Source organism: Rhamphochromis sp. 'chilingali', assembly GCF_963969265.1.
Source record: "Rhamphochromis sp. 'chilingali' genome assembly, chromosome: 3".
Taxonomy (NCBI): Eukaryota; Metazoa; Chordata; class Actinopteri; order Cichliformes; family Cichlidae; genus Rhamphochromis; species Rhamphochromis sp. 'chilingali'.
In genome coordinates, this window is record NC_137931.1 from 27,915,729 (window position 1) to 27,937,702 (window position 21,974).

Consider the following 21,974-nt stretch of genomic DNA (forward strand, 5'->3'; position numbering starts at 1 on the left):
GTAATTGATCTGTGTTGGCCTTTTCCTAATCTCCAGTATCTAGACTCTAGATACTGGAGTCTAGATACTGGACTCCAGTATCTAGACTGGAGTCCAGTATCTAGACGAGTGACATGCTTCCTCCTTGCTCTAGATTCTAGAGCAAGGCGGAAGCATGTCACTCGTCCTGGCTGTTCATTGCCGCAGGAGTCCAGCTCCTTGACTCGTTCTTGCCACTGATTAGCTTTCCCACTGTTCTGCAGTTTTGACCTGATTACTGGGTCTAATTCATGACCACTTTTGCAATAAAAATATTATTCCATCTATTATTTCCATCCACAGTAATTATTACTTTGAAGCATGGAAATATTCTTAGGTCAACAGATATGACACTGCAAACACAGAAACAACAGTAACGGGGGAGCCAGGGTAAAAAATCAAATCAACACACAGAAGAGCAGCAATAGTGGGCAGGCTAACAGAGCTTAAAACTCACCTTTGGTGCGACATTCACCTCTGGAGAACCTGAAATAAAAAAGGAAAAGACAATACAAACAAAAATTTACAAGTCCTGAAATATATTTTTGCTGCTATAAAACAGAAAAGAGTCAAAATGGAATCTTACAGACTTTTTTGTTTGTGTTTTTGCTTTTTAAGTTTTGAATTGTGCAAATTTCTTGTAACAGGCAGTGGACCAAGGACAGTTTCAGATCACACTTTCGTATGATTGGTATGTGTGGTCAGTGTTTGGAAGGTTACTTTTAAAATGTATTCCACTACAGATTACATAATACATGCCCCAAATGTATTTTGTAATGTATTCCATTACGTTACTCAATGAGAGTAACGTATTCTGAATACCTCAGATTACTTAATATATGATCGTGCTTTTACAACTACATGGATGTCCTATTATGTACTATTGGTTCAGACTTGAATTTCAAACACTGTACCTCATAAAATGTTATTTGACATAATCAAGGTCCACTGATCACTGAACACTGGCATGTTAATGATTATGAAACTAACCTCGCAGTCAGTTATAGTCAAATATAAAACTGTTTTCAGTGTGATGATCATAACAGATCACTACTGTCCACAGTTTTTTTTTAGATATTGATAATAAAAACTGCAATGTAGTCACTGTGTCCATCCTTTTATATTTAGAATTGATTGTAAATTGACTCATGGTAAATAAATATAAAAAATAGCAAACTATGATATAACTGGGATTTCAATGTTTTTAAAAAAGTTTAAAATAATGTAAATTAATCTGCTCTGCTATAGGATTTTATAAGTGTCAGTCAGCTGGTTCAGGTGTAGCAGGAGGAGAGTAGTCAGAGGGAAACCTGCAAACGAGCAGGTTTAGGTCACAGAGACTGTTACCGTGGTAACTGACTCACAGTTGACTCTCTTTATGGAGCACACCCAAAACTCTGGACATAACCGATCCTGTGAGTTTTATTTTGTATTATCTCAGCTGCAGACTCATATTTATTTAAGGATGAGAGAGTAGTGTGTGCAGCTGTTTCCTGTAGGCTGGGTGACAGGCACCTGCAGGCCTGGTGGGTGTGGGCCTGCTAGGGCGCTGGCCACACCTGAAGACCATGCCACACACCTGCCGCTGATCAGGCTCATCGGGGGAGCTATTTAAGAGTGTGATGGAGCTCCCACCGGTGTGGGATGATTGTGAGAGACTCCATGTCAGTGTCTTGAGAGCAAAGTCTAAGTTAGTGTATGCCCACAGTCTATTGTTTCCCCCCCAGGAGGAGCGTAGGAAGCCTGAGAGCAGCAATCACTGGGAGTGCAGACACACGGGAGCGGAGAACGTGAGGCAATTGGGAAGAAGACACGGCACGGGAATCAGGGAAGAGCACAGGGGTTTTTTTGTGTGAACTGTTTACATCACTGTAAATAAACTCACTGCTCATCATTAAGAATCCTGCATCTGGGTCCTCATTCCCCACTTCCCACGGTCTGCCACACAGACTTTGACACATGCAGCTTTGATATGATGTTAACAACTGCAGTGTATGTGTCGTGTCTTAAGATCAGACAAAAGTGCTTATAGAATGATAACATCGTTGGAAAATCGTTTACTGCAAAAAAGAAAAAAAAAGTATAAATCAATGAATATTGAATATTTATTGTTCGTCTTTTGCACTGAATTAAACTGGAACCTCATGATCTCATTTTTATGCATACTGCACTGTATATGGGAGAGATCACAAAGTTTACTTTGACTTTGAATAAAGTTGCATCTAAAAAACAAAACGACTTTAGATGCAACGGAAGAACTTTCAACCCTCGTACTCTCCCAGCAGGGGTCTTAGAAATCCTCGAGGAACGGTGATGTTACTGATTGGTCAGTAAGCATTGATTTTATATCTGCTGACTTCTTATTTGAAACCAAACCTGCTCCAGAGCTGGTTAGGCTCACAAAATGAGTTAACATGGATATTTACTAGTGATGTGACGTTCTGTATCGAGGCTTCGAAGCTTGTGTCGAGTAATTGAGGGAGCGTTCCCGCAATGCGCGTATCGAGGCTTGCTTCATTTATGGGAGGAGCTGAAAATGATGACGTCCGATGCCTCGCTGCCCGGCTGTACCACATGACTGGTTCATGAAGTGGTTCGAACTTTGCCGCGAGATATGACAGCGATATAAACCCCTCAGACTTCATTCAAAAATGTGGGTGTTTGATGGAGAGTTGCGGTTAGTGAGAGTTTGGAGACAGTTTGGAGGTTTATGAGAGTGAGGAGAGAAAGTCAGGAGAGAATGGAGCCAGCTAAGAAGAGGAGGATGTCCTCCCCTGTGTGGGAACATTTTGATCTTATTCCTCCCAACAAGGTATGTAAATTTCTACAGAAGATGTATTTTCATAATACTGATGGTGCAATACAATTTATGTTAAGCTGTCTTGACTTTTGTACAAGGTGAAGTGTTTGCTATGTGCCAGGGAGCTGGGATATAACAACAACACCTCATCCATGCTTAGGCACTACAGAGCTTTGCATGAGAATAAGGGGAACATCGATTGTGGAGCAAGACCAGGTGAGCCATCAAATCCCATGATAATATAGCATGTAGTAATGTTACTAAATAATATAACAATATTATACAGCTGTAATAAGTTACGTGTGTGATATTTATATTTGTGCTTTGTCTTTATTGTCTTTCCTCAGGAGAACAATCTCAAATAGATGAAGACCTGGTTAGCATGGTGATTGAGGACTCCCAGCCATTTAGCATTGTGGAGGACAAAGGATTTATAAGATTTGTTAAATCATTAAATCCTAGCTATGTTCTCCCCACTAAAAAGGTCATAAAAAATTTTTACAGAATAAAATGTGAACAGGCAGGACTGAGGCTCAGTGTGTAGCTGTCCATACCTAGCTGTCCATACCAAAAGCACAACCACTGTCCACACCCCAACCACACCTCACCTCACAGTAAATGATCATTTCCATTTTAAGCATTTCCAAATAATCATTTTCCATACTGCCAGTATAAATATACACAGTGTACTGCTATTACTACAATATACATGTTTTACACACTCCTTTTGTTGTTGACATTTACAGGCTGTGTGCAAAAGGCCACACTCTTCAAATTCATGCCAACTAATATTTTTACGTCCAGTAGGTGTCCTACTAGAGCAAATGAAGCTTCAAGAAGCTTTGCGCTGGGGTGAACCAATTGGATGAAAAGCTTCAGTGCTTCATGAAGCTTCATCTGCCCATCACTAATATTTACCCTGATAAATTGCAAACTACTTCCATAGTACGGACAACCCCGAAGTTACCTGGATGAGGCAACATCCTGCTTTGCGGTACACTCTTCTGGTGAAGCGTCTGACAACTGCTACAGGAGACAGGTGGAGAAGGAGGCACAGCTGAAAGTGATTGAGACAGGTGAAGACAATTAGGGTGGGTCTGACAAGAAGAGTGAACAAACATTAGTAGGGGTGAGGGGAGGAAGACAGGACAAAAGACACACTGTGAAAAAGAGACAGATATTAAAGCATGTTGGTGTGGTCATTAGCACTGTTGTCTCACAGCCTGAATTTGTTTCCACTTGGCCGAGGCCTTTCGGTGTGAAGTTTGCATGTTTGCCCCATGTTTGTGTGGGTTCTCTCCGGGGACTCCAGCTTCTCCCAACGTCCAAAAGCGTAGTTAGTGAGGTTAGGTTAATTGGCGATTCTTGATTAAATGCAGAGTTGGCGAATAAACACATAGTGTAGTAAATAAGAAAAGCTCAGAGCATCAATGGATCTCTTAGTTACAGTGAAAACTAAAGGAGCTTTGTCAAAAATTAAAGTTTTAAGCCTATTCTTAAAAGTAGGGAGTCCAAACTGGGAACTGGTTCCACAGGACAGCAGATCTGTGATAACTGTGATGAACACTGTACACTCATATGTTTTGAAACTCATCATGTATAATTAATTAGACACCTGTGTCAAATTAAACCCTTTTAGGTAATGGTTTAATTATTGCTACATTAATACGTAATCTAAAACAAAAATCTGCCTCCTGGTTACAGCTCTGAATTGTCATGTCTTGGGGGTTTAATAAATTTGGCAAAATTCCTATCAATGAGAGCTTCTCTACTCCAAGTGTAATGGATGCTGTCTCCTGATATCACCAGGCTTTCCCTAGAAAGTTTCCCAGATCATTTTCTGGACACCACTAAGACAGCCATGGATTCAATATGTTACAGGTACCAGAGGAAACTACATTTCAATATTGTTTTGGCAACATTAACACTGATTTAGTATTAATTTTAGTTCAATTGGTGTAGCTGAGTGACCATCCTGCCACTCCAATCGCCCTGTCATTTCCATTTTTCATGAAGAGCTACAGAGAATACGAGGAGTCTTCTTTTTATTTCTATAGTATTGGACACTATGAGAGAAAATGATGTTGCTGCAGGATGAAGCCTTTACCTGCCATATCAATGTCATGCTCCCAGACTTCTTCATTGGTTTGATCTTGAACTGTTACAGTGACTTCTTCTGTGTTTACATTAAAACGGATCTCAAATGTTGCATAGTAGTTTGGTCCAAACTCCATGTCAAATTCAGCTTTCTGAAAACAAGAATCGAGGTCAATGCCTTTATCCATGGCACGTTTATTACAGTTTTTCTCAAATGTTAAAACACAAAAGCCAATCCTGTAACCCAAATGACCAGTAGTCTAAACACATTTACTAAATGTAGCCACCATATTCCAGTACCATAAACACATGTCACATGAAGACACAATTCACAAAACACAACCCTCTGTACTCATAAATCTAAACACATTTTTCCTTGCTAAAACACATGTTGCAAAACAACTCTGCTCATATCCTCAAATGAAAGCCCATGTGATGCAAAATGCTTGCCACAGTCACCAATCTTTGAACACAGGGAACACACCTGGTGTCATTCACTACACACAATGACTCAAAATTGAAGACACTTGTTGCTAATGCTGTACCCACATGTAAAAGCAAGTTCAGAGTGCACAGTATGCTGAAGGTTCCAAACAAACACAAGGGATGAAGGCAGAGTCAGGGGAAGAGGAATTTGATGCAGAGGAGGGAGAAGAGCTGGCCCTGGAAGAAGAGGAGCAGGCCAATGAGGAAGAGGAATTCAAACTAGAAAAATTTGCATTTCCTGCAAAAATGCAGTGTGGATGCTTTAAAGCTGAAGCTGTCTGCAAAAACTAGCTGAAAAAGCTGAAAAGTTGCAGAAATTGTAAAAACTTTGCAGAAGCAAAGGAACTTTGCTAAAATGGAATAACTTAGCAGAAAATAAATTTAAAAAACAAGAAGGAACAGCCAACAGATACACACAAACTCAAATATGTATACACAAATGCACAGAGAGAGAGACACACGGAGGGTCTATGCCAGTCAACCAGTCTGAATATATTCTATTTTTTTTCCAACAATGAGATGCTGCCCTAAAGAGGGTCTCTCTCTCTCTCATGCACACACACACACACACACACAAAGGGAGAGAGAAGCATGTTTTCAGTCAAGCAGCCTGGGAGCTGCTAAATTTGAATCCACAGAGGCTGTGTACATTTTCCCGCCAAAACAGGTGCACACACGCAGCACAGAGACAGGATTTTTGTAGTCTATTTCTCATAGTGAGGATTCCCCTCAAACAAATGACCATAATTTCCTAACTGTATTGGCCAGAACGGTCATTCTTACAACGTTTTGTTCAGAAGAGATGGGGGAATCGTCAAGTGTTGAAAATTTATCATTAAAATATGAATTTTTAGAGATATATGATATCGATGACTTGTTGGCTTAGAAGCCACGAAGGCCCCGATATGCAAATTTGAATGCCTCAGCCCACATATATGATTGGCTGGGAAGCCGTGCAGGCCCTGATATGTAAATTTGAATGCCTTAGTCCTCACAGAGGATTGGCTGCCTGGGGACCTGGCAGAAATATATAGAAATACTATGATTAAGCATAAATACTACATTTAGCAGAAATACTACATTAAGCACAAATCCTATAATAAGCAGAAATACTATATTAAGCAATATAAATATCCTATAAAAATCCTATAAAAACCAAAAATACTGTACTATGATTTGGTAGAAACACTATAATTAATCAGAAATACTATATTTAGCACAAATCTTATAAAACAGCAGAAATGCTATGATTTAGCGCAATAGTAATAACTTAAACAGAAAAATTGGAAAAGCAAAATGGACAGCTGAAAAAATGCGGAACATCCTAAGGGTCCCTCAAATATACTTGTTGAATGAAAAAAATCGGCAAAAAATATATATAACAGCCACACAATCACAAATATGGACACATATGGAAACACACATGCACAGAGAGACACACACACAAGATCCAAATCAGTCAACCAGTCTAAATATATTGAATTTGAATCTTACAATGAGATCATCCCATAAAAAGGCTCTCTCTCTCTCTCTCTCTGTCACACACACACACACACACACACACACTCACTCACTCACTCACTCACTCACTCACTCACTCACTCACTCACTCACTCACTCACTCACTCACTCACACACACACACACACACACACACACACACACGGAGAGAGAAGCAAGTTTCTAGCTCAGTCAAGCAGCCTGGGAGCTGCTGAATTTGAATCCACCAATCAGAGAGGCTGTGTACTTTTTCCCGCCAAAACAGGTGCACGCAGCACAGAGAGACACAGGATTATTGCACAGTCTATTTCTCATAGTGATGACTCCCCTCAAACAAATGACCATAATTTCCTAACCGTGGGGGCTAGAACGGTCATTCTTACACCGTTTTGTTCAGAAGAGATGGGGGAATCTTAAAGTGTTAACAATTTATCATTAAAATATGAATTATTAAAGATATTTGACTGGTAATGCACCATAACTGAGTAGAGCAAAGCAAAAAATGCCTTGACCTGCCCTCAAACAACGCTTTGTAACTCTAAATCTATTTGGAGCATCGATATCATTCTTTCACCATAAGAGACAGCAGGATTTGGTGAACAGTCATGGAAATTTTCAGGTCTCTGTGGAAATCCAACAAAAAGTTATGATGAGAGAAAAAAGTGGTTCATTTCCAGAGTTTGAAATCTGAAGAAATCTGAGCGAAGGACGAATTTGCTACCCTCAAACAAGTCTAACTCATTTCAGAACGGTAATAGGTGAGAAAGAAATTCTTGAATTGTGAGTGTTAGGAGTGTCTGAAGATATACTGGGACAAGCCTCATGTCTTAACTTTGTTTTGTTAAGGAGATATGACGATTCGAATATGCCTCTCATTACAGAAATCAAGCGGTGATTTTGAACAAACTCTCCATTGACTTTCTATGGAGAGTTTTCCGACTTTGTGTTGGTCTGAGGAGATTTGCAAACATTCTATAAGTCCCACAACAATGATGGTGACATTTCCTGAAAGCCAGCAAAAATACCTAAGTTTTGATGTATAATTTGTGGAAGTTGAGTGAAAATTGAGCAAGTAGCAAGAAGTTGTTCGGACATGAAGAGAAGACTGCAAAACCTTCAGTGGCACACTGGAAGCCAAGAGCATAGCAACCATAACAACGCATGTATTTTGTGAAAAATCACAATTTTGCAACTGAAAACTTTAAGAGGCATAAAAGTAAAACGGTAAAAGATTTGAAAAAGCTGATTTATACCTGAATAGCCCAATAATTTGAGAACATTTTAAAGTTTGAATGGTTGCTCTATGTGAAAATATGAGGAAGTAGTTAAGTTTCAAAAACAAGCAAATTTTAGCAGAATTGCAGAAGTTTCCCATTCATTTCAAATTAAAGGAAAAAAGCTTAATATTTTAAAAAGTATAATAGTGAAAAATACCAAAAGACATAGCCGTCATTAGCAGAAATAGCAGAATAGTTTAAAATTTGAACGGTGAAAATAGCACAAAAATTGTGGAAGTAGATCCACGGCGAAAAGTGTACGGAAACATCAAGAAGGAACTCAATAGTGTGGATGCTTAAAGCATCCACACAATGAGAGGAGGAAGAGGAGCGACCAATGAGGAAGAGGAGAAGGCCAACATGGGAGAGGAGAAGGTCCAGGAGGGAGAGCAAGACAACCTCGCACCATCATTACGGACGAGATGCGAGCAACAGCTCAGCGACATGATGCTGCACAGTGATTGTGGTGTGTGTGTGGTGTGAATAACGTAAATAAAAAAACTTCAAACCCTGTTCATGTTTTCAAGATTACTGTTGTGTGCAATAGATTCTGTTTTAGCATTGAATTGTGTTACAGTAGTGTACGTACATGCAGGATTTTCTATAGATTTATACTACTCATATGAAACTCACAAATCTAAATGCCTAATCCTCTGCAGAGATCTACGACGATCCGTTACTGTATAGTTTCTAAAATATGCATTGGCAGTTATGAAACAAAGAACCTTCTCACAAATTGAGCATTGTGTTTTCAATTGTTTTGCTGTAGTGTGTAATGCTGTGTATAGTGTTTACAGTTTTGACAGCTTCGAGCTGCTCTCTTGGTGTGGGAGTTTGAGTTTTGCAGTGGGAAGGTGTGGTTGTGTTTATGTAGCTTTAGAGAAGGGTGTTGTGTTTGGACATTGGGGGACCTGGTGGTAACGTTTGTGACATGTGTTTTAGCATTTGAGAAAAACTGTAAGCTTTAGCAAGGTTACCATTCACAGTGGATCACCAGGGGCCTCTATTTCAGTCATGGTTCCTACTCAGTATATGCGTGTCCATTTTGAACAGGTGACAGTTCTACATGATCCCTTACTCTGTTTGTGGGTTAATTAACTGATAGGCCAGTAAAATGTCTTCTAGTACTTGCATCAAATTTAGCTTAACACTAGAAAATGACTTTCATTCAGCATATCAGTCTACAGCAAAACTGTTTTGGAGTTTAAGGATGTCAGATTTTTTTCAAACAAAGGAGTTTGACTCTTCTTGATGGTTGATATATTTTGTCATGTTTAGCAGCTCAACCTACAAAGCTTTATGTTTTATTGCTAAAGAGAGAATTCAGTGTTCTCTTATTTCTCTTTCTGTATCAGATGAGTATGAAAAACAAAGCTATTAAAATGCCTCCCATCTCTGTTTATATTTGAATTCAACATCCTCCAGGAAGAACTGGTATCCTGTTCTCTACAGTAGTACAGGTAGCACTAGTCATTTTTCTTGTACAATATTTACCTTGGGTTGGATTTTCCTGGCTGTTGGACAGAGAACAGTGTAAGTCTCATTTTTGATGAGTTTACAGTTGGAAGGCACCGGGATGTAAACAGAGTGTGGATGCTGTGCTTTCACCTTAAGGAGACACCAGAACATTTTATTTAGAGGCTTAATTTTCAGTAGAGGCCAAGTGACACATCAGAAATCAGATCACTTTCAACCTCACAAGAATAAAAGAACAAAAATAAAATATTTTTAATGTTTAAATGATTCCATTTGAAAGTTTCTGAGCTCTAATACACAACCATAACCTTTGAAAATAAACAGCTCTGTGAGTGTGCTCAGCGATATAACTGGAAAGAATTGTCTCTTTCTTTATTTACTGACCTACGGATGCTCAGATTCCCCAAATTATTTCCTCACCATTTTGTAATGTTTTTTTGTTTTTTTTTAATTTCATGTTAAACTATGGGGGAAGGTGGAGACACCAGGTTGCATCCTCTGTCAGAAGAGAGGAACCTTGGAGCACATTCTAAGCTGCTGTCCAAAAGCCCTGTGCAAAGGGAGATCCCAGCAGAGGGCCATCAAATTGGCCACCAACGCAGCAGAAGCGGCATCGAGGTGGTTGTGGATCAAAAGAAGAGAGGCGTGGCATGTACGGTAGAGCTACCTGGACACAAGCTGGGGCTTGATCAACCCTAGCTGGGTCACCTGGGAGAAGGGGCCTGATTGTTGAAAGACCCGGAACCACTTATGAACCCAGGTTACATCACTGATGTTACCGATGTAATACAAAACTGAAAATTAAACAATTTTCAGTTTTGTATTTCATTACAATTTTACATCTCATAAGTGTGTATACATACAAAGTACATTTTAGTGATTAGTATAAATACTAAATAGAGTTTAGTACAAAATTTTGAAATGCACAAACATCTCAACCATTCCGTTGAGTATGGCGTTATTTTGTGCCTCTATTCTGAGCGCATGTAAATAATTTTTGCAAATACAAATGTTACATTTTGAGAAGAAAATTATTTTGAGCAAAGGAAAGTTTAATTTGAGTGAACAAAATTCTTTGCTGCGTACAAGAAATGTATTTCAGTGTTTGCTATCAAACATATACACACACAGCCCCTTTCGGTCAGTTTTTGCTCTTGCTCAGATCTCTGCTCTGTGTGCTCACAGTCATCTGCAGACTTGCTCTCAGTGTGTCGCTCCCGCTCTCAACATCTCTGCTCCCTGCACGCACAACTCTTTCTGTACATTGTTATAAATATGCCACAAAACCAACCAATCACAGACTTGGATGCAAAAATTGATTGGCTGTTTTGGTTGTAGCTAAATCCATTTTTGGTTAGTATGATTAATAATTTTTTTTTAAATATATAATTTTTAGGACCATTGTTGGTTTAATTCTCCACTGGATTTAGCTACACTTTGGACAGTGTTCCTGGAATGCAGTAGCTAGCGAGCTGATTGGAGACCAAAACAGCAAATCAGAATTGTTGCATCCAAGTCTGTGACTGCACGAGAGGGACTGTTATTGTATGTGTTATGGACAGTGTTGGTCAAGTTACTTGAAAAAGTAATCAGTAACTAATTACTGATTACTTCCCCAAAAAAGTAATCCCGTTACTTTACTGATTAATTATTTTCAAAAGTAATTAATTACTTAGTTACTTAGTTACTTTTTAAAAACACGATTTACAACCTGAAGAGGTGATAAAGCGATAGATCTTTCAGCCCAATTCTACTTTTTCTACATAATCCATCATACAAAATGTAATCAAATGGAAAAGTCTCTTTTTTTTTTAAACTTGTTTTATCAGTTTTAATCTTTTAACTTTATGCATCAAGCAAAAATTTAATTATATGCAACATTCTCTGACTTGAATAAATTAGTTTAACATTTAAACCTATTTTCTGCACATTCCAGCACATAAAATAAAATATTTTTTGTGTTTACACTCAGTCTTTCAAATAGATGCAAGTAAAACACAGCAGAACATAAATAAAGTCAAAGACTCAGCGGTCATAGCAGGACTATGGTAGGCGGAGGTTTACCCTGGTGCAGGTGTGCCACGGTCAGTTGAAGAATCTGCGACTTTCTCTGTGAGTTTCCCATTACGTCGTTGCGCACTCGGTGCTTGCTTGGAAGTTTAGGGGGGTTTTTTTCGCTGTAAAAAGAAGTTTTCTTCCCACGCACGATGGACACTAATGTTTTTGTCACTTTTTATGGAATCAAACTCAAAGTAAGGTCAGTACTTCCACGCTTTAAACGCTGCACGCTCATACTCTCTCCCACAATCGATATGTGATCCATTGTTGATCTGCACACAGCTGTTGTCACTAACGGCGCCCTCGCTTACGTCACTGTCGTGAGACATTCTCGCAAAAAAAATCACGGTTTTAGTAACGCAGTAACGCAGCGTTACTACGGGAAAGTAACGGTAATGTAATTACCGTTTTTGCAATAGTAATCCCTTACTTTACTCGTTAATTGAAAAAAGTAATCAGATTACAGTACTGCCCATCTCTGGTTATGGATAATAGCAAACACTGAAATACATTTCTTGCACGCAGCAATAATTTCCTCCTCAAAATTCTAAATTTGTACTTGCAAAAATAATTTGTGTGTGCTCATAAGAGGTACAAAAATAATGCCATAGTCAGGGGCTTCCATTCAATTCAAATATTTGCTTGAAGAACGCTCTCCTAGTGGATGCCAATTGTAACATCACAATCTCAAGGTATACTGGAGTAGCTCCCAAAATCATCATGTATGAAAAAGAGTCTGAAGACAAATGAAATGTGAACATGTGAACAGCATAAAACAAAGTGCAGCTGAACACAGAAAGATGCGTGATACTCGTCATCTCCAGCTGGTGTTTGGGGTTTTGCTCAGCCATCTAACATAATGAAAGCTTAGCTGTGTTCAACTTCCTTCATACACCTCAGGGAAAAAAAGAAAGTAAATGGACTGATTTTTATATCTCACTTTTAACTTGACACACAAAGCACTTTATACACCTAACCTCATTCATACCCATTAATAAAAGCACTTTTGTTTTGACATTATATTTTGCTTGCACTAAAAGTATTGAAAGCGATGAAGATATAGCATTTGATCCAACTTTACCTCGTGCAGAGGGACGTTGCATGGCAGGAGAAAAACATCAAGGTTTTGTGTCTGTGCTCCCATCGGTGTTGCTCTGACAAACAGTAAAACTTGGCCCTTAACTGGATTCTTTATGGTCAAAAACCTCTTTATGAAATCCCAGATAAGCCCAAAGGCAGAGAGGTGGGAGACTTCTACAATCACATGAGTATCTGTGATCTTCAGTGGCTGTAGGACGCTAAATCCATCATCGGAGAAGTTGATGACAGACAGCAAGTCATCAGAGAGCACAGCTGTGAAAACAGAGACAGTTTTTGTCACTTGTTCAAATCTAATTCTGAGGAAATGGCTAAGCACAACTGTCTATAATTTGAACAATAATTGGCTTTATGTGTTGCTAGGTTAGATTTTTTTCTCAGTTGGATAATTTTATTCTACAAAAAATACAAACCCAGATCTCCAGTACGGAGCCCCGCAAGCGACACTGGAGGGAAAAAAAAATGAAGATGAACTCGCAAAGGTTTTGCCCTTGCGGGGTTCCATACTCTAGAGCTACAAAACATCTCAAATGTTTAGACATTTTACTGTTTCATGAAAAAGATTGGCTCATTTTCAATTTGATGGCAACGGCACATGTCAAAAGGTTTGGAAAAGTACGTGGTTCTTAAAAAGAAACAGCTGGAGCACCATGTAGTTAACCAGGTTAACTGACAACAGGTCAGTATTAAAAGAGCTTCTTAAAGAGACCGAGTTTTTAAATTGTGGATCAATTTCAGAATAAGCACTGCTGTAATAGTGTTTTGTTGTTTTTCTGTTCCCAAGTCTGCAACCATGACCTTTGAAAATAAAAGCTCTTCAGAGTGGAACTTTGCAGTCAGTACAGTAATTTGTTCACCTTCATCTGTTTCACAATGTGGGAAGTGGAGTTGACGAATTGCATCCTCACAGCCCTTTATCTCAAACAGCGGCCCTGCTGCCATCTTTCCAGTTGATTGGAGGATACTCTGATCCCACTGGATAATCCTGTACAGAACTTCCACCTCCTGAGTCATGTCAAACACCAGTCCAGTCAGAGAACACTGGAAGAGACCCAAACCAGGACACTTGAATCTGTGGGAAAAAAGAAATGAAGAAAGAAGAGAGAAATAGATGCATGGAAGTAAAATACTGTAGCACACAGTCAGTAGATGTTCTATCTACTGTTGCTGCACTGGCTATTTGAATAAATCAGTGCAACTTTAGAGGTTTAGACATTTCTAGATATTAGTGCTGGGCAGCATTTACATTTTTTAAAGAGTGATTAATCTCATGATTCTTTGTGATTAACTGCATTGTCAAAGCAACATTCAATAATGAATTCAAAAGTAGTATATTATGAACTTATTATACCGTATTTTCTGGAATATAATGTGCACTTGAAATGCTTAAATTTTCACAAAACTCAACAGTGCAGCTTGTAATCCGGTGCGCCTTATGTATGAATTCTGGTTGTGCTTACTGACCTCGAATCGATTTTATGTGGTACACAGCGCTCAAAAATCTGTCAAAAAATGTTTTAATTAAGACTTTGGTAAGCTACGAAGCTGCAGTGCTTGATGGATTGTCGGCGCATTACAGCTACTGTAGTCAGGAGCCTTGCGGAGCAATCTGGGTCCAATAATCCATCCGCTTCACGTCCCAAAGTCAAATCAATACTGCGGCGTCACTGAGAGTTAAAAACTGTCCAAATTCTTTCATCCTTAATAAAATGATCAGTGTTGCTGCTTTACTGTCCTGAAGCAGTGCAGCTGTGCACCATTGTTGCACAGCTGTCTCAAGCCCAGGAATATCAGCTTGTCACAGTGTAATCATGCCTTCAATATTTGAGATATGATGCTCAAGAACACACTAACTGGCCTCACACTAACACAGGTTAGCAGAAGATCTGGCATAGACTCATTGAGAGCACTGGTCTTATATGCAGGCAAGCCATTTGCCAACAGGTGCAGATGGTGATTGGAATGAGCCTAATCAGCCTGCAGTTTGTAGATAACCACTTCGCTATGGCGAATGTTAGCTTGTCCTGCTGTCTTGCTATACTGCTCCCACATGCTGCATCTAACATAGTCTTTCGAAAACTCCCGCAACTGCTTGTTTGGGTGGGTGGTTTTCTGGCATCAATAGTGTGTAAAGCATTAAAGTGATATTTCAGGTTTGAAGCACTCCGGTGATAAGAAAACTCAAAATTGCAGTGTTTACAAATGCTGTCTACAACACTGCTGTCTGGAACAGTTTTAGAATAAAAAAGGTCAGTGTAAAAGAGCTGTATCTTTTTTCTGGCTACTACTCCTTTCACCACCTTTTACTTCTCATTAATTGAGCATTTTAAAAATAAATTTTATACTCTAAAGGTGTTTTACACAGCATCTCATGGGACTGGTCATGAATCCCTCATTAAAAAAAGCAGAGAACCACCAGCAGATAACTGTGGGGTCCGGAGAGACTACTTCACCATTTGGACACAAGCTGAGACCTGATGAGCTCCAGCAGTGTCATATAGCATGAAAGTAGTATTTCTAAGTATTGTACTTAATTTGGAAGACTATTACTTGTAGCTGTCAAAATAATGTGATAGAAATTTTTATGCAGAATGATTACCTGTAGGAAATGTTTCCAGATTCAGTTTCCACTTCAGGTTCAAAGATGGATGTAAGCTGGAACATAAAATCCCAATAAAATACACTGAAGTTTTGGTGGTAATGTACCAAAACATGGAAAATTTCAAAGTGTGTGCGGTCTTGGATTCAGAACAATAAAAATTCTGAAACCAAGATTTGAAGATTCACTCTGTTGCAGCAGATATTTAAGCAATTTGATTTAAGGTACCTGCTGAGTCCTGAAATCTTTTTGGACCATCAGCCCAGAGTAGTTTCGATTTTTTCTCCTCACAATGGCCTTTAAGTTACCTAATATAAGAATATGAAGAACCTATTATCATATATTCACTAGAATTCGCTCACTAAAGTTAAAGCATATTTGGGATCTAAATTGGATCAATATTTTGATACCAGGTTCATTGTTTGATCACAATTGTTTCAGGGTCAGAATAATTTTCTGTATAGTCATATAGCTGTGCCAGTGCCTGAGGGGATGCTGAAGTGGACTGTAGCAGAGAAATGTGATTTATTCATTTACCTGTATAGTTCTTGATCGTGCACCCTTCTCATGAATATTTCAGAGTTGCAAGTATGGAGATTGTAGTGTGATATGGACTTTAGGGTGTTTTTGTTCTCCTCATGGTAATTAATCACGACACTTTCCTATGTGTAATTTGGCCCAATTTCTTGTAGTGTAGACTTTTAATAGTCTTTACCAGTTTATTATGACCTCCATGTGATGTTTATATTAGGTGCATAACTAGTGGCTAGCTTAATTACTTTGTGGAGGCGCGTGAACACCATGTCTATCCTGCTATTGACCTGTGTGGCCACTAGATGGCTCTATTGGATTATATTTGAATAGAGCAAGCCCATAATGCAGGTATGTCAAACTCATTTCACACCATGGGCAGCATACAAGCGACTTTGACATTAATTGGGCCAGACCAGTGAAACGACATGAGAAGCGTGTAAAATTCTAGAAAGAGTTCTGGTAATTAGTGATGGTAAATTCGATTCTTTTTACTGAATCGAGTTTGAATGAGTCACTCACCAAAGTGAATCGGGTTTTTTTGAGTCATTTGAGTCACTGAGTCAGTTGACCAGAGAGTGCAAAAAATGTACATTTTCACACAAACTTAATTTGTTTCTCTTTTCATGTAAATCCTACTCCTAAGATGAGTGATTGAAAAAGAAGAACTATTTTTATAGAGCAAAAAAGAAAAAAAAGATTTCTAAAGGGAACATTTATTTTATTTATTTTAATTTTATTTTATTAGTATTTTCCTCAAATGTGTCAAATATATATTTTCTCATCTAAATGTCCACTGAGCTGTGAGCCAGGGGGTCAGTAATGCTCCTTAACACTGGTTGCCAAACAACAAGAAGAAGCTGTGAGCCAGGAGGGAGGGGGTGAGTGAGTCCTGAGTGATTCGCTTACACTACGATTCAGCACAGGAAAGGAGGGGGTGAGTAACTCAAATGTGCTGTTAGCATGTTAGCAGAGCTAACTGCTACTGTGAACCGACGAGCTATTGTCTTGATGTGAGCTTCTACTCAGGGTTTTTTCTTCCAGTTCAGGGCAGAAATGTTTTTGTTAAGTAACTGGCTGTAGTTTTTTCCACACAATTTTAATTATAAGCTAGATATATTTGTACTAATGAAATTAGTTTGCTAACAGCAACAGGGATGAGTCAGTGAGTCAGTTGGGCTTGTGAATCATGATTCACTTGTCAGTAAAGTGATTCTCGAGTATCGAACGATTCGTTCATGATTCGCACATCACTAGTGGTAATTCATTGCCAGATTAAACAATATAAGTTTTCATTATTTCAAAGAAAGAAAAAATACACAGCAAACAGTAAAGAAATCGGGAACTTTCTCTCATTTTGTTTTGTTTTTTTATCGATGACTTTATTACTTTGGTGTAGTATGAATGAGGGAGCTTCTGTATTAGTAGGAAAAGTTGTAAAACAAGGCCCTACAAATAAGTTGGATTTTGATTTGAAAAGACAAAACACCGCGTCACAGACCCAGGACCATGACACTTAGAGCCTTTTGTGGGCTAATTTTGGATCCTTGGCCTTATGTTGGACAACTCTGCCTTAATGTCTATAAAGCTGGAGCAATTTGCTTCAGACAAACTGTTTGGAATAACACTGATTTACGAACTGTTAACAGTTGTTTAACTAACTTAGGATGTTACTGTCATGGTCCTGAGTCTGTCGACTCAGTGTTTTGTGTTTCTTTATGCTTTTGTTTATTCTGAGTATGTATTCTGTTATGATTTGCAATTTGTTAGGGTTTTGTTCTGTGTCTGTGACTGTGACAGACTGTGTTCCGTCTGTCTATGGTGTCACACTGTCTGCTTGTGAATCTGTCTGTTTAGTTCAGTGTCGTGTCTGGTTCTCTGTGTCTGAGTTTCCTGTTTTATTCTGAAGGTCCCCATCTCATGTGAGTGTGTTCAATTTATGTTTCCCCTGTGTGTTGCCCTCCTGTCTCTCATCCCCTGATTACCGGTGTGTGTATTTAAGCCCTGTGTGTTGTCCTGCCTGTTGTTGGTTCGTCTATGTTCCATGGTGTTCAGTTCCTCCGTCTGCGGCGCTCTGCCCTGCACCCTGTTTCTTATGCTCTCAGGTTTGTCATTTAGTTTTCCCAGTTTAGGTTTCTCCAGTCGTTTGTCATTCCTCACTGCCACTTCTGTAAATAAACGTCACTCTCATCACCAGTCAACTGCCTGCATTTTGGGTCCTTTTCCTCCTTCACCACAGGGCTCACCCCGGCAGCCGTGACGGTTATATTCATATGTACTTGTCATGCTCCTGAATCAGGCAACCCATTGTTTATGTTTTTTTTTTTTTTTTTTTTTTTTTTTTTAAGAATTAATATTCTGTAATATTCTTTAGTTGAGTATTCCTTATGGTTCTGTGTCCCGGCTTTCGCTGTGTCCACGTCCCATGTGCAGTCTGTTGTGTCTCGTGCAGGTTTAGTTCTGTCCCCGTGTTTATTCTTCTGTTTCCCCGTCATGTCTTTGTTTTGTTCAGCCAGTCCACATCTCAATCTGTATCTCTGTTTTTGTTTTTTTGTATAGTCCTTTGTCGTGTGTTCAGTGTATTCAATTTTGCTTCCCCTTTGTCTCGTTGTCAGATTAGTCGCAGCTGTGTTCCCCCCTGTTCCATAGCCTCTAGTTAATTCCACTTGTGTATTTTAGTCCTTCCCCTCTTTCTTGGTGTGTCCCCCACAGTAGCTGTGTTCTTGTCTAGTTCTAGGTTCTCCAGTCATGTAATGTCAAGTCTCGTTGAGTTGTTAATTGAGTGTTACTAAAGGACAAGATCAGAGAGGCTAAGGACAATTACAGGAGGAAGCTGGAGTGGAAACTCCAGCAGAACAGCATGAGAGAGGTGTGGAGGGGCATGAAGACCATCACTGGATTCAGGCCAACCAACAGCAGGGGAGCTGAGGGAGGTGAGAATAGAGCCGACGAGTTGAATCTGTTTTTCAATAGATTCGACACCACAGTGTCTGCTCACACCCCCACAACCTCACCTGTAGTCAGCCTGGAATCCAGAGCCACACCACTGTGCCAGCCTCTCTCTTCACATGTTGCCTCCTGTGAGATTCCTGACACCCCTCCCCCACCCATCACCTTCACTCAATACCAGGTTGAGATGCAAATGAGGAGACTTCACTCAGGCAAGTCTGCTGGACCAGACGGAGTGAGTCCCCTTGTCCTCAAGACCTGTGCCCCCCAGCTGTGTGGAGTCTTTCATAAACTGTTTATGCTGAGTCTGAGTCTGCAGAGGGAAGACATCATGCCTCGTCCCTGTATCAAAGACGCCTCGTCCCAGTGGCCCCCAGGATTACAGGCCCGTGGCACTGACCTCCCACATCATGAAGACCCTGGAAAGGCTCATCCTGGACCAGCTGCGACCCATAGTAAGACCACATCTGGATCCCCTTCAGTTCGCTTATCAGCCTCGTCTCGGAACAGAGGACGCCATCATCTACCTGCTCAATCGTGTCTACACCCATCTGGACCAGCCGGCGAGCACTGTGAGGGTCATGTTTTTTGACTTTTCCAGTGCTTTCAACACCATCAGGCCGACCCTCCTGGGTGATAAGTTAGCAGCGATGCAGGTGGATGCTTCTCTGGTGTCCTGGATTGTTGATTACCTGACAGGAAGACCACAATATGTACGTCTCCCACAGTGTGTGTCTGACAAGGTGATTAGCAACACAGGGGCACCACAGGGGACTGTCCTCTCCCCCTTCCTCTTCACCCTCTACACCACAGACTTCAGCCACTGCACAGAGACCTGCCATCTTCAGAAGTTTTCTGATGACTCTGCGGTGGTTGGATGCATCAGCAGGGATGATGAGACAGAGTACCGGGCTGTGGTCGACTCCTTTGTCACGTGGTGTGAGCAGAATCATCTGCAGCTCAACGTGGCAAAGACCAAGGAACTGATCGTGGACTTCAGGAAGACCAGGAAACACTTGACCCCTGTTTCAATCCAGGGGGTCAGTGTTGACATTGTGGAGGACTATAAATACCTTGGAGTACACATTGACAATAAACTGGACTGGGCTAAAAACACCACAGCACTTTACAGGAAGGGCCAGAGTCGTCTCTATTTTTTGAGGCGACTGAGGTCCTTCAACATCTGCCAGAAAATGCTGAGGATTTTCTATGAGTCTGTGGTGGCCAGTGCGATCCTCTATGCTTTTGCATGCTGGGGGAGCAGGCTGAGGGTCGCAGATGCCAACAGACTTAATAAACTAATCCGTAAGGCCAGCAATGTTGTGGGGATGGAGCTGGACTCCCTCAAGGTGGTGTCGGAGAGGTGGATGCTGTCCAAGATAAAGACAATGTTGGATAACACCTCCCATCCACTCCATGACATGCTGGTCAGTCACAGGAGCTCGTTCAGTGAGAGACTGAGATTACCGAAAAGCACCACTGAACGACACAGGAAATCTTTCCTGCCTGTGGCCATCTCCCTGTACAACGCATCCACTTAACACACTGTTTGCTGCTACAACTACACATGTTTCTTTTCCAACTATTTATTTATAAGTGACTTATGTATGTATGTATGTATATATATGTATATATTGTACTATTCTTAGTTAGCGTATTGTCTGTCTTGTCTTAATGTTGGTTTAAAATGGAGCACTGTAACAAAAAATAATTTCCCCCAGGGATCAATAAAGTATTCTGATTCTGATTCTGATTCTGATTTGTCGAGTTCAAGATCATTAGCCTTAGTTTGTCTTTGTTTCTTTCATTAAGTATTGGTGTATTTTATTCTTAGTTTGTCCTATTTTAGTAGAATCCTCTGTTCGGATCCAACCCCTGCCTGCCACACAGCTCACCATGACAGTATATTATATTTCATAAAAACTCACATTCCTATGTATGCTATTGTTATGGTACTGTACAAATGCTGGAATATTAATTAATTAGATTGCATTGCCGTCTACATGCATTATAGCTAAGGTGTGTAGGTGTGTGTGTCCTCTTACCTCTCCTCTCCTCTCTGGGGGAATACTGGAGCGCTGTGTGACTAAGCTAAGCCTTTCTGTATGGCTGTCATCAAGAAGACACACACAAAAGGTCCATTAAGATTAGAGACGCCCTGTAGTGCTGCTATGTTTTTTGCGACAATAAACATCATGGCTGACATCAAACATTAATCACTGCCATCCAATCCTAACCAGAAAACTTGTTTGACAGTACAAGAAGAAACAACAGAAATACAGACAAACAGGAGTAAAAACATCAGTATAGTGACAGCTCATGTTTTTACTACTTTCATGCTCTCATGGTTATTTAATATGTTATGTTACTTATTATTTTATGTTAATGCTATAGCTTTGGAAACATCGCACTTAGAGCATATTTGTAGCTTTCATATTATTTGGATTGATCATTTTTAAACATAATGAATCTGCTTGTGTGTATCTCACTGCTGACAGACACCATCCTGCTGTTGAAGTTTGCTGGTGACACAGCAGTGGTGGTTCATCACATTAGTGGTTTTATAGATGAAATGCGAGATTTTAAACTTGGACTAACAACAGTCTGGAGAAAAACATTTTGTTCTTATTTCATTTCACATTGGTTTAAATTACCTTGTGCCAATTGATCCATGTAGTGAATCTCTGGTTTGGCCCCCCCTGCTAAAAATAAACACAATAAATAATCTTTACAACAAAGTAAAACAGCTGACATCCGTGATCATTACAAAGTACTAACACAGACTAGAATACTTTTTACATCATACATGCTTCCCTGATCTCATATATTATTAGAAAACACTGCATTGCACTTCCATTGGTCCCCAGTTATACAGAAATCCATTAGTTAAACTGCAAGTATGTCTTAAAGACAAATAACTGAATTTAATTTAATTTCCTTCTCGTAAATGTTATCTAAATTCAGAATATAAAATATGATTTTTCATACTTGGGCCAAAAATACAATCTTAAAGATTCCTCACAGTGTTAATAACGTAATGCCATCCAGAGCAAGCATATCATTAGACACCATGTTGAGTATGAGGT

The 21,974-nt window shown here is 39.7% G+C and overlaps 2 protein-coding genes across 7 annotated transcripts in view; both read right to left on the reverse strand.

Annotated features, from left to right (window-relative positions):
• Positions 1 to 21,974, reverse strand: part of LOC308394161 (uncharacterized protein) — a 133,252-nt gene that overhangs the window by 88,391 nt on the left and 22,887 nt on the right. The gene's annotated exons all lie outside the window — the stretch shown is intronic.
• The window catches only part of LOC308394153 (uncharacterized protein), a 67,866-nt gene that overhangs the window by 2,573 nt on the left and 43,319 nt on the right, over positions 1 to 21,974 (reverse strand). For 4 of the 6 annotated variants that reach the window (XM_080878328.1, XM_080878325.1, XM_080878327.1 and 1 more), the window contains 9 exons: positions 21,543 to 21,590; positions 20,934 to 20,997; positions 15,409 to 15,464; positions 13,667 to 13,881; positions 12,793 to 13,064; positions 9,672 to 9,785; positions 4,926 to 5,067; positions 3,786 to 3,875; positions 476 to 504 (listed from right to left, as the gene is read on the reverse strand). In XM_080878328.1, coding sequence (XP_080734454.1) covers positions 476 to 504; positions 3,786 to 3,875; positions 4,926 to 5,067; positions 9,672 to 9,785; positions 12,793 to 13,064; positions 13,667 to 13,881; positions 15,409 to 15,464; positions 20,934 to 20,997; positions 21,543 to 21,590 — 1,030 coding nt within the window. Of the gene's footprint in view, positions 1 to 475; positions 505 to 3,785; positions 3,876 to 4,925; positions 5,068 to 9,671; positions 9,786 to 12,792; positions 13,065 to 13,666; positions 13,882 to 15,408; positions 15,465 to 15,636; positions 15,717 to 20,933; positions 20,998 to 21,542; positions 21,591 to 21,974 lie in introns of all 6 variants that reach the window. The other 2 variants (XM_080878330.1, XM_080878329.1) reach the window with 2 other exon arrangements.